This window comes from Bombus pascuorum, chromosome 4 (assembly GCF_905332965.1).
Source record: "Bombus pascuorum chromosome 4, iyBomPasc1.1, whole genome shotgun sequence".
NCBI lineage: Eukaryota > Metazoa > Arthropoda > Insecta > Hymenoptera > Apidae > Bombus > Bombus pascuorum.
The window spans coordinates 1,333,306-1,344,817 of record NC_083491.1 but is presented as its reverse complement, the minus strand read 5'-3'; the positions used below and the strand labels follow the sequence as shown (position 1 = coordinate 1,344,817).

The window sequence follows — 11,512 nt, the reverse complement described above, 5'->3', positions numbered from 1 at the left end:
TATAGCGAATGAAATTCATTTATACCAAATGATAAAATTATTCGTTCTTTTCAAAAGATATCTTTTAAATCTTCATATATATATGAAAGCTTAAGGTGCATAAATATTTTAGTTGAAAAATTTTTGGCAATATTGTAAGTTTTAGTAGATTATCATTGTAAATAAACAATTTAAGTATTTAGATGTGTACAGTTTTACTACCTTTTGAAACTCGATTCCTTTTCCCAAGACTGTAACATTTATTTAATTATTTAAAATGCGATGCAAAACGAATAAAATTACAAAAATACTAAAATGCTCAGAGAATAATAATCAGCATGCATATAACAAAGTAATTCATTAACTACGTTAAATTATCATTTATATAAACAAATACACGATGCAAAATTATAAATTGGATATTTATCATGTTGATAAATTACACAAGAGAATTTTAACACAACGATACTTGCAGTACTTCTATGTAAAAATTAACGAAAAGATATGAAACACATAAAAAAATTTTGTTTAGTAATATACACAAAGGATTAACGAACTGAAAAGGAAACTTATAGATTTACATTTTATTAATAAGTGATTTCGTCTTTCAACCGAAACATAAATAGTACATAAAGTACATATGTCCATATATCGTACTACACTTCCTTAGTCCTAGATGTAACAGTACCCCTCGAAATAATGGGTAAGTGGAATCATATGATAAGCATTATATAGGGAACAGAAAAGAAAAACAAGATCTCGTCTTTGCCTCTCCGTACACATTCTATTTCAAAAATTCAGTTTAAAAACATAACTTCAAATACTCCGCAATCCTTTATTACTTTGCAGCTTATTTTTTTTCTTCCTCTTCATCCTCTTCTTCATCTTCTTCCTTTAAGTATTAATAGATTAATATAAGTCGAGCCGTGATTCGGCCGTACACGGATCGAATTAGTTCATACACTGTAACAGTCGTATTCTTTACAATATTCGTACGTAAGTCTTGTAGCAGAGACAAAAGCGCAGGTGCCCTATTCGCACTCTTTTTAATGCTCGTCTGAACCTCCGGTGCCACCAATGAACCCCACATCTAAATCGTATATCCTCAAAGTGTGCTTTCCCTTTCACGGACATCCTACATAGTAAGACATCGGTTGTTTTCCTTTTTGTCTCTATTTTTCTTTTTACACAATATATTATATATATAGTATATATTTTATATATATATATATATATTATATATATTATATATATTATATACCCGTGTGCATATACACATTGAAATCGTATAACATAACGGTTACAGAAACAAAGAACAAAATTACTTTCTTACACGGATTTTTACTCGGTCGTCCCTTTACAACTCATGTATCCAATGAAAGCACCAAAGATCCATTACGGTTCATTAGCGAAATACAATTTTTTTGATCCTCCAAATCTCGTCAGACGCACTAATGCACTGATTACAACTACCAAAATCATGTATGAGATCGGTTTAAGTCCCGAACAGTTAAGTGTATAAAATGTTGCAGGACACCTCTACTACGCGATACACAACGCACAAGGCGCTTTTCTTTAGTTCCACCAAGTCAGGCACGCCTGGCTTCTGAACATTAATACACATTGTCGCTGCTGGTAAAAGCATCAATTTTCCTGTATACACGTAGTGCACGTGGCCATTCGTGGTCATCATCTACTGAATAATTTTAAAAAGAATATTCATTAAAAGTTGTACATGAACGGACGCGTGCACGACATGTTCACGCCAAATCTACCTAGACTAAACATAGATCCGTGAACGATCTTAATTTAAATTGAACCGTTCGTTCGGTAGAACGATTTTCAATCAAAATATTAGGGATTTAATCAATTTATATATCCCAACAACACTGCTCGCATTTATAAACACGGCATCACCGTTCTCGAATTTAACTGCAGTCTATTTCGTTTGTCATTAGACACGTTCATATCCTTTTATCACCTTCTTTCTTTTTTCATTTTTCTTTTTTTAGAAAAAATCTTGCATACTTTGTACTTGTAATAACATAATAGTCTGCTAGTACCATGTTCGGAAAGATATTTCCAAATCCGCAACATTTTCTTTTCTTTTCTTTTTTATCACCTCATGATTTTCAGTAAATGTGCTCGACAAGAAAAAAAATTACTAGACAAATTGTATCTATAAAATTTCGTTCTACAACTTATAAAAAAGATTAATTTAATACTTTATACATGAAAATATAATTTGTTCCTTTTTTTTTTCTGTGATGTATAAATAAGAGAATCATCGGAATTAGTCACCAGCAACGACCAGAGTATATCTAGCTTTTTACAGTACAAAATACAGCTCCTGGCACATATGTATGTATATATGTATACACATATGCGCATATATATATATATATACATATACCTAGTAACGAAATATTTCACCATATGTAAGGATATACTAAGGCAAAGTGCAACTGCATCCTTTGAAAGTTCATAACAATCACTGACAATATGAACAATGGTGACCACCTGCATAACAATTATGATTGTACATACAAAATGTGCAAACTTGTATAGACCTCTGTGTTTATATGTATATATACATATATACGTTGTGATGATCATTGACGACCACACCGAGGTAATTGCATTCATTTTCGCTTAAAGAATCTGACATACGAAGCACATATATTTTGCCCTGTTTTATGAGAATCTAAGATGATACTTCAAGTATAACTGTATATAAACTCGTAAACACTGACAATCTTACAATTGTGCAACTTTTGTTGATGTCTGAAACTAGGTCTGTTATAAAATAATAATTCAACGATCCTCATTACATCCTTACACATTAAAAATTGGCGTTACTAAACCTTACTTATATGTATTCAGGGCCGGCATGTTCACTTCCTTTCCCATTACTTCTGAACTTTTTTTTCACCTTAACTCGAGTTGCTAGAGAGTTCGAGAGGGAGGACCGGATACAAGATGCGTGGATGTGAGAAAGGAACATAAATTTGATTTATTACAATTTTTTTCGTAGTCATTATATATCCCTTTCTTATGTCAAACGGCTATCCATTTATAATTCAATGGACTGATAATATTTCCTCCCTCAATATGAATTACCAACAAATATCTCAAATTCCATCAGCTGAAGCTGACAAAATATGTCATAAATGCTGCACTTGTAAAATTTCTTTTATGAAATATATTAAGAATCCATACATCTTGCATCACAAAATAATACGCGTACGAGATAGTTTGAAGGTCAGGGGACAGAGGATTCATGTCTCTACTCTAATTCAATCGAATGTTTATAATATTATTACATCGTATAGTGTGTATTCATGTAATGCTGGATGTGTTCTATGTGTAAATGTACTTTGTGCGCGCGCACGCATGTATAGTGTAATGTAACAGCAATAAAATAAAAAAAATAAAAAAAAACAGAGACATCATAAGAAAAAACCCTTGCGAAGAGAACAACGACATGTAGAAGGGGAGGGAAACTAGGAATAAAATGGGCTTCCGGGAGTTGGGCATGGAGAGATGGAAATTCGAACGACTATGACAAAACTCATTTTTAGCAATTATACGCATCAACGAGACATACGTTCGCACATCCCTACCTAGCTACAATCCCCGGTAGTAGCGCGCGCGACGGTAAACGGCTTATCGTTAAGCGAGCGGCACGGATTCCGGTTATCTCCTACTTTCTGTCATCCTGATCACATTCACGGCTTAAATGACCAGGCTTGCCACAAGTATAGCATGCTTTTCCTCCGACTTCGGTGCAGTTACGAGCAAAATGACCTGTTTTATTACAATTATAGCAACTTTGCATTCCAAAACGTCCAGAATCATTACCACCTTCGGGGCAGCTACGCGCCATATGACCAGTCTTGTTGCAGTTGTAACAGCTCATTTCAGGCCCCTGTTAAAAGCATTCTAGGTTACAATATTATTTTATCGTTAATATACTGCATGAAATTTTGTAATATATTAATACATGTAAAATAAACAAATGTAATGCTAAAAATTGATATAGTAATATAAACATATGAAAATAAAGATAAAATTTGGAAAATTATAGTAACCTGTTGACAGTCTTTTGCAATGTGCCCTACACCTTGGCAACGGTAGCAAAGGTCTTGATCTTCTTTACATTCTCGTGCAAAGTGTCCAAATTGGTTACACTTGTAGCACTTGTCACGACCACGGGCAAAGCCACCTTCTCGATCACGGCCACGGTCGCCTCTACCTCCACCTCCACCACCTTGTGGACACTCCCGTGCATAGTGACCCATTCGGTTACATTTATAACAAGCACTTGAACTCATTTTCTATAAATCTACAACAAAGATTGAACAACATATTAACATACACACATGCATATGTATTGATATACTAACTTTTTTTTTTTAATACATTAATAGTAAATTCAATTTTAAGTGATATATAAATTACGTTACATATATAGATACGAGATGGCCACACACATATATGGGAAAATTATGTTGGTATTTAAATTAGGACTTATTACCCAGTCCAATATAATGCTAAAATATTATAATAAATAAGATATTAAAATATGATATTAAAATAGTTGTGGAATGTTTAAAACTTTGTTAAAGGCTTTAAATTAATACATATTCACTAATGATCTAATAAACATCTATAATGCAAAAGTATATACTAATTAGACAATATATTGACATACATATCTTCTAAATATTATATGGAACGAAATGAAGAATAGAATGGGAAAAACAAGATACTAAAACTGTACCAGATTGCTAAAAAAAAGTTATAAAAGAAAAAAAGGCAAAAAAATGAAGAAATATTTCAAAAATATACGCTCTTTATCATAAATCTCGAAATATTAGGAAAATTATAATATACAATCGGCAAAGTATTCGAAAAAATACAATAAGCTATTTTAAATAACAATATAAAATGGCATCGTGTATCCAATCCATCCTAGGTACGAGTACGTAGAATACACGTGTTTGAGGGAAGCGTCGTGCACGCAGAAGCAGTTTTCTTATTTAAAAAATACTAGGTAATACGACAACATTCTACCAGAAAAATAATATTCAAATCATTATGTACAAAACCCTGAGAAATCGCCGTCTATCGTACAACGTGGCTCTCTTGCCCCCACTTTGCAGTGGTGGTACGCAAGTACGCCACGGCGCGAAGATGGCATCCGAGACTGACGCCGTACTGCGCTTTTTTTGCCTAGCCAAAGAAAAGATCGTCGAGGGCGAGGTATACATATACGATCGTGCACAAAACCCGCCGTATCGTACGATGGAAAGAAATTTTCTCCGTGATGCAGCGAAACGCAATAAAATCCTCATTTATTAGTAGAACGAAGAATTGAACCAACGAAGTCGAGGACCACGTGTGGAATCACAGAGAAAGAACCGCGGACCCGCTATCGCGACATATATTATTATTCTTTAGCGACGACATAGCGACTTACCTCCGGTGCTTGATGGAATCGCACAATAAATCCTCCTTTCGTTGGTCTTTACCGACACGTCAGGAACAATGGGTCCGCGGGAAGTACTGTTTTCCTGGGAAAACTCGAACCGATACTCAGCCGAATGACTGCGGCGACCATTGACTACGGGAAGGAAGATCAGCCAGCCAATCGTAGCTACGTTGCCCGCCAAACTCTGTTGCAACCACAGACATGAGAAACATAGACCACTGGTACCAAATAAAGAACATGATCCTCGTTGAAAAAAAGATAGAGATATTTAACGTACTCTCTCTTTCTCTTTCTAACGGATATTTGCTCCGACTGTAAAAAAAGAAAGGTTGACTTCGCAATTTATTTCTATCTCTTTTTCAACAAGGCTCGTTTTCTTCACACACTATCCGCGATCTATATTTCTTATATCTCTGGTTACAACAATGGACGCCACTTCCCCTACTGCGGCTATCGCAACCAAGTTGAACAACAAAATTATTTATTTATTAATATTTTTACCGAAATTATCATTTTAGTTATCGCATAATGCGTTAATTATTTATTAAAATATATAGTTTTTCGTGCAAACATCGATCACCGACAAAATTGAAGAAGGCAAATATGACTTTCAGAATATCGCTGGTGATCAACCTCGACATCTATTGGTTCAATATCTTCGAAATTGCGTTGATAACTTATTTCAACCAATCATCTAATGCAACTGGAATACATCGAAATTACATTCAATTTGAAAAGAGTACATACTAAATGTGAACCTCTACGTCTTATTCAAAAATGATAAAATAAAATTGATTTTAAAAATAGAATTGTAGTTTTGATATCGTTGGTAGTATATCAAGTAAAAAATAAGTGGTCTGTAATAAAAGCAGATAATAATTTGTATGTATTAAACAAACAATGTTTTATATATATATGGCGATCATTATATATCCGTCGCTTATTGGAAGACGTGATTTATAAATTTCACATTTTATATACACATAGAGCAATGAAGAAACATAAATACAAAATTTTAAGAATATATTAAGACATTCTCTAATAATTGTCTCCAATAAATATCTCTTTATGTCATGTTTGTATAAAACTTGATAAAAAATATAATATTGATAGTTGTCAACTATAAGCAATAAATATATGTTATCCTAAATATTACATATTTAAAAATAAATTTTTTCATACAATAAAAATTCGAAAATTATGAGAATACAATATGTAAAACGTATTTTTTATTACATATTATAGTATATTTACTTATATAAGCCATTATTAAATAAGACAAATTATTATTTACGAAAACTATGTATATAAATGATAAATAATGTTCAATGTAATTGTTTCATAGTAATTTTATTTATAAAATGAATAGCTGTAAAAAGTTATAACACTATACTTCAATATTGATACTCATTTACTTTGAAAAAATCAACTTAAAAGTGCACATTTAAAACGTGTCATTTTAATGTTTCTAACAAATATATTTTAAATTATTACCAACATTTGTATATTGAATATACATATATTCATACCGTTGCCTTGTTTATTCTACTTTTTAGATCCTAAATTTTTTAATGTATGATAATAACCTACAAATATAACCTACAATTTTTTGGCTTTATCTCATTTTTATTTTTTGTCAACTCTCTCTTGAAGTTTGATTGTATTTGTACATATATCCCTAGTAAACAATTGCATGAGATTCGTGAAGGTGCTATGAATTATTAAGCTTTAATAATAACTTTGGAAATAAAAGTCGTATAAGATATTTTTTCTTAAAATTCGTTTATTCTAACTACGCATACATATGTATGTTCTAGGAGAAGTAAGCATATCCACTATGTGAAATATTAAAATATTTGAAAAATGTTGAATTTGTACAACTTTATAATTAAACAATAATTTTAATTGCAGAATTAAATAATATACATTTTAAAGCTTTCAAATTGTATTTGTATTGTTTGGTACGCAAACGTTTGTTAGTACTTCAGTAATACTTGATAATTTAAGGTTAAGTGAAGTATGTTTTAATAAATACATTCATAATATATAAACATTAAATTAAAGACAATGTCTCTATACGACGATTTTGACAAACACAGAACATCGGAAAAAGTAGTTGGGTGGTCATCTAGTATCAAATTATTACAATCTCAACTACAATTAAAAAAGGCTGCCACTACACAGGTATGTGATCTTCTATAACAATGACTGGATGATAGTAGTGTTTAATATTATTGCTGTACCATATTTTTAGCCAAAACGCGAACAATATAGAAAAGCAACAGCAGTATTAGCACCTGTGATAGATTTAAAGTCAAAAGCCAATCGAAACACAGAAAGAGAAGATGATGGGCCACATAATAATCCACTCTCTTCTGGTACTGTTAGCAGTATTGGAGTAGGAGGTGAATTTGATTGGAATGTAATAAATGAATATGATCCTATGTGGCCTAATGAATATGACAAAGTTGTTAAGGAACTAAGAGATTTACGTGATAGAGAACACGATCAAGAGACTGAAATGCGCAAACGTAGACGAGACAGTTCACGTTTTGAAGATACACAGGTAATATATTAAATTCACTATATATATAATTGAGAAAAATAGAATATGTGGTTCACATATTTTTACAAATAATGTGCATATTTGCTTCAGGCTTCCTCTGGGAATAGTACAATGATTCCCCCTGAAAGAGATGAGGAAAGAACTCCTACATCAAGAGGTATTGCCGGGGGAGCAGCTATAGCACCACCACCTTCCCTACAAGAATCTTCTGAGCTTCCACCTCCAACACCAAGACCACCAACTAGTATAGGTTATGCTACATCATCGGTAGCAGCAAAAATAATGGCTAAATATGGTTTCAAAGAAGGACAAGGACTTGGTAAAAAGGAACAAGGAATGTCAGTTGCTTTACAAGTAGAAAAAACTAGTAAACGAGGTGGAAGAATTGTTGGAGAAAGAGAACAACTTATGCCACCACCACCACCTGTTGCTGTTTCTCCACCTCCGACACAACAGCAAGTTGCACCTTTACAATCTTCGGAAGAACCTAGCATTACTGAAATAATGAAATCTCCGAGTAAGGTAAGAAAAAAATTAATTTCATTTGAGTCTTGTAGTATTAGTATTTGAGTATAGTATTTGAGATTCAAGTTTGATAATAATAATATTTTTACTTCGTGAAGTTATGATTCTTATGAATTTTTAATTTTTATGTAAATTTGTGCATAAAGTATAGAAAAGTAAATATATTTTTCATAAAATGTACATGAAAATGAACACAATTTAACATATGTTAAAACATTTTCTATTACAAAATATATTATTAATTAGGTTGTATTATTACGTAATATGGTTGGTCCTGGAGAAGTGGATGATGATCTTGAACCTGAAGTTAAAGACGAATGTAATACGAAGTATGGCGATGTGGCGCGTGTTATCATTCATGAAGTAACAGAAGCTGCTCCAGAAGAAGCTGTTAGAATCTTCGTGGAATTTAAAAGAATAGAAAGTGCTATTAAAGCTGTAGTTGATTTAAATGGACGCTTTTTTGGTGGAAGACAAGTTAAAGCAGGTTTTTATTCCAGTGAAAAGCTTGATAGTTTACAATTAATGGACTAACTTCTTATTTTAAGATTTTATCTAATAAATACAATTTAAAAAATACAATAACATGAAATTAATATACTGATTATTATGTTGAAAACTATATAATATATTGCAGTTTTGTTGAAACATCCATGTTAAATAACATTATGAAACTTATGATTATTTAATTTAAAATTACATAATAGTCAATATATTTAGCAATTTTTCAATTTATATCCTGTTATAAATCTAATAGGTTGCAATTTATTTATATTTGTATACATAAACGGTTTTTAGATCTGTCCTAGATCATTGCTGTTGTTCTTCCAAATTTAATATAAATTGTGTACACAATAAATATAGATAATAAATAAAAGATTTATAATTTTGCATATATAATAGATAAAAATATTAATTACGCTTAAGTCTTCAATATTTTAAAATAAAAATTAATATTTTAAGATATTTTAAAAATTGAATAATATGAAAGAAAGGAACATAACTTTTTTATGATTTCACAAAATGAAACAATGACTATATTAGCAAATAATGTAGCAAATTATAATTCACACATTAAAAATTTGGTAATTAAGAAAATATTGCGATCGATACAATCAATATATTTTACTAAGAAATTTAAAGTCGCATAATATGATTCTCATTTCTTTGTTAATATTTTCTCATTAATTTACATCATAAAGAATATATAGTAAAATTGTAACAATTTAAATTTTTATCTGCTATGTATAAAAGTTCAATAATTACAATTTTACTTTACTTTCTTATTGTCAATTAAGTCTTCAATTGTTTTGTTCAATTGAGCACTAAATGCAGCATAACTGAAAGTTTCCATAAATCTAAGTTTGCCTGCATCACCAAATTGCTGAACATATTCTGGATTTTTAATTAAATCAGCTATTTTCAGAGCAAATGCATCACCAGATAAATCAACCAAAAATCCAGTAATTCCAGAAACAACAGATTCTTTTGGACCACCAGAATTATGTGCAATTACTGGTTTACTCATGTACATTGCTTCAAGTGGTACAATACCAAAATGTTCATTTGGAGGCGTATATAATAAAACCATACAATGATGTAAAATAGATACTTTATCAATATCTGAAGGAGAACGAAGAAATATTATTTTATCTGTAACATTTAGCTCATCAGCAAGACCTATTAATTCCAAATAATGTTCTACATTTTCTTCAACTCTTTTATCATATCCACCAGCCATAATTAAATATACTTTTTTGTATTCTTCTTCTTTTAAGTACTTTTTGAGCTCTGATAGTGCTTCTATTGCTAGCCCCAAATTTTTTTTACGTTCATATCTGTTGATAGATAGTAATATAGTACTATTTGGTGGTAACTTTTTATCAATTACTCTTTCTAAAGGTATTATTCGAGCTTTATCAAAATAGTCTATATTGATAGAGGGATATAAAACCTCAGGTTCAATAGTTAATCTCTTAAAAGTGTCCTTAAACACTGAACGTGTATATAGACTATTTACAAATATTTTATGTGCCATTCCAGTTGTTATTTCTTCCAGATAATTAAGAGGTACACGATACAATTGTTTACAAAGACCCTCTGGCTGTGAAAGTAATTGATCTGGATGATGACAATAAAAAATTATGTATGGAATTCGTAACCGAAGAATAGGGATGCATGCAGAAACTAGATCACAGAATACAATGTCTGGCCGATTTTCACAGAAAACGATGTAGCTAGCTGCATATATCTAGAAAAAAATACAATACAGTATGTGAAAATCATCTATACATATATGTCTTATTTCTTAAGAAATGAGCTCACCATACGAATATAAGCAAAAAGTGCAAAGAATCTACCCAAGATATGCCTGGGCAACCAACTTCCAACAACCGTAACAGGAATTGTTCCATCTTTTGTTTCAGAGAAACAATGTTCCGAATCGTGATGAGTTGTCACGAAATTAACCTCATAACCTTGTTTTTTTAAAGATAATGCAGCATCAACTACCAATCTTTCTGCTCCTCCTATGCCAAGATCCGGATGTAAAAATGTTACTCGTGTCATTTTTATCAATACAATGACATTAAAAATATTATTTGTTGTGGAAAATAGCAAAGTTCAATACTGTTCACGATACTACCGGCCTGTAACGTAATTAATAATAATAATAATAATAATAATAATAAACCCACGATGCAAGTACCTACAGGTTTCTTCCATTAAACATACCGGAGGAAAAAATATCAATTTCGTTCAACCGTTCGACCGTTCGACTTTTAGAGACGGAAATAAGTGGAGCCTACTTCTGACAGAATTTTTCTCATATGCATCGGCGATCTCCCTACTCTTGTCAGTCTCTGATCAGTACCATAGTACAACAGTACCTGATAGTACATATTTTTCACGAATAATACATATTTCTTCGTGTCTTTTCTTATACCACG

At 31.4% G+C, this 11,512-nt stretch overlaps 3 protein-coding genes across 5 annotated transcripts; 1 reads left to right on the top strand and 2 right to left on the bottom strand.

The window, feature by feature from the left end:
- Nucleotides 1-738: 738 nt before the first annotated feature.
- Nucleotides 739-5,642, bottom strand: LOC132906302 (CCHC-type zinc finger nucleic acid binding protein). 3 transcript variants are annotated; one of them, XM_060958350.1, is made up of 3 exons: nucleotides 5,462-5,642; nucleotides 4,071-4,324; nucleotides 739-3,907 (listed from the first exon to the last, which is right to left on the bottom strand). In XM_060958350.1, exons 2-3 carry the CDS (start codon nucleotides 4,311-4,313, stop codon nucleotides 3,683-3,685), a joined length of 468 nt encoding a protein of 155 aa, XP_060814333.1. In that variant the 5' UTR covers nucleotides 4,314-4,324; nucleotides 5,462-5,642; the 3' UTR covers nucleotides 739-3,682. The 3 variants fall into 3 exon arrangements, with proteins under 3 accessions (XP_060814333.1, XP_060814335.1, XP_060814334.1); XM_060958352.1 differs by lacking the exon at nucleotides 5,462-5,642 and adding an exon at nucleotides 5,091-5,192; XM_060958351.1 differs by lacking the exon at nucleotides 5,462-5,642 and adding an exon at nucleotides 5,086-5,188.
- Nucleotides 5,643-7,045: 1,403 nt separating this feature from the next.
- Nucleotides 7,046-9,168, top strand: LOC132906305 (splicing factor 45). The gene is made up of 4 exons (XM_060958354.1): nucleotides 7,046-7,657; nucleotides 7,728-8,039; nucleotides 8,130-8,561; nucleotides 8,811-9,168. The coding sequence occupies exons 1-4, from the start codon at nucleotides 7,541-7,543 to the stop codon at nucleotides 9,096-9,098; spliced, it is 1,149 nt and encodes a 382-aa protein (XP_060814337.1). The 5' UTR covers nucleotides 7,046-7,540; the 3' UTR covers nucleotides 9,099-9,168.
- A 168-nt stretch (nucleotides 9,169-9,336) lies between these two features.
- LOC132906304 (alpha-1,3/1,6-mannosyltransferase ALG2) lies at nucleotides 9,337-11,212 on the bottom strand. The gene is made up of 2 exons (XM_060958353.1): nucleotides 10,890-11,212; nucleotides 9,337-10,815 (listed from the first exon to the last, which is right to left on the bottom strand). The coding sequence occupies exons 1-2, from the start codon at nucleotides 11,130-11,132 to the stop codon at nucleotides 9,835-9,837; spliced, it is 1,224 nt and encodes a 407-aa protein (XP_060814336.1). The 5' UTR covers nucleotides 11,133-11,212; the 3' UTR covers nucleotides 9,337-9,834.
- Nucleotides 11,213-11,512: the final 300 nt, after the last annotated feature.

Coding starts and splice junctions, on each gene's coding strand:
- LOC132906302 (XM_060958350.1), bottom strand. CDS start 4,313: ATGAGTTCAAGTGCTTGTTATAAATGTAACCGAATGGGTCACTATGCA. Junction 3,908..4,070: donor TTGCAAAAGACTGTCAACAG/GTTACTATAATT, acceptor TGCTTTTAACAG/GGGCCTGAAATGAGCTGTTA.
- LOC132906305 (XM_060958354.1), top strand. CDS start 7,541: ATGTCTCTATACGACGATTTTGACAAACACAGAACATCGGAAAAAGTA. Junction 7,658..7,727: donor AAAAGGCTGCCACTACACAG/GTATGTGATCTT, acceptor CCATATTTTTAG/CCAAAACGCGAACAATATAG. Junction 8,562..8,810: donor TAATGAAATCTCCGAGTAAG/GTAAGAAAAAAA, acceptor ATTATTAATTAG/GTTGTATTATTACGTAATAT.
- LOC132906304 (XM_060958353.1), bottom strand. CDS start 11,132: ATGACACGAGTAACATTTTTACATCCGGATCTTGGCATAGGAGGAGCA. Junction 10,816..10,889: donor TTTTTGCTTATATTCGTATG/GTGAGCTCATTT, acceptor ATTTTTTTCTAG/ATATATGCAGCTAGCTACAT.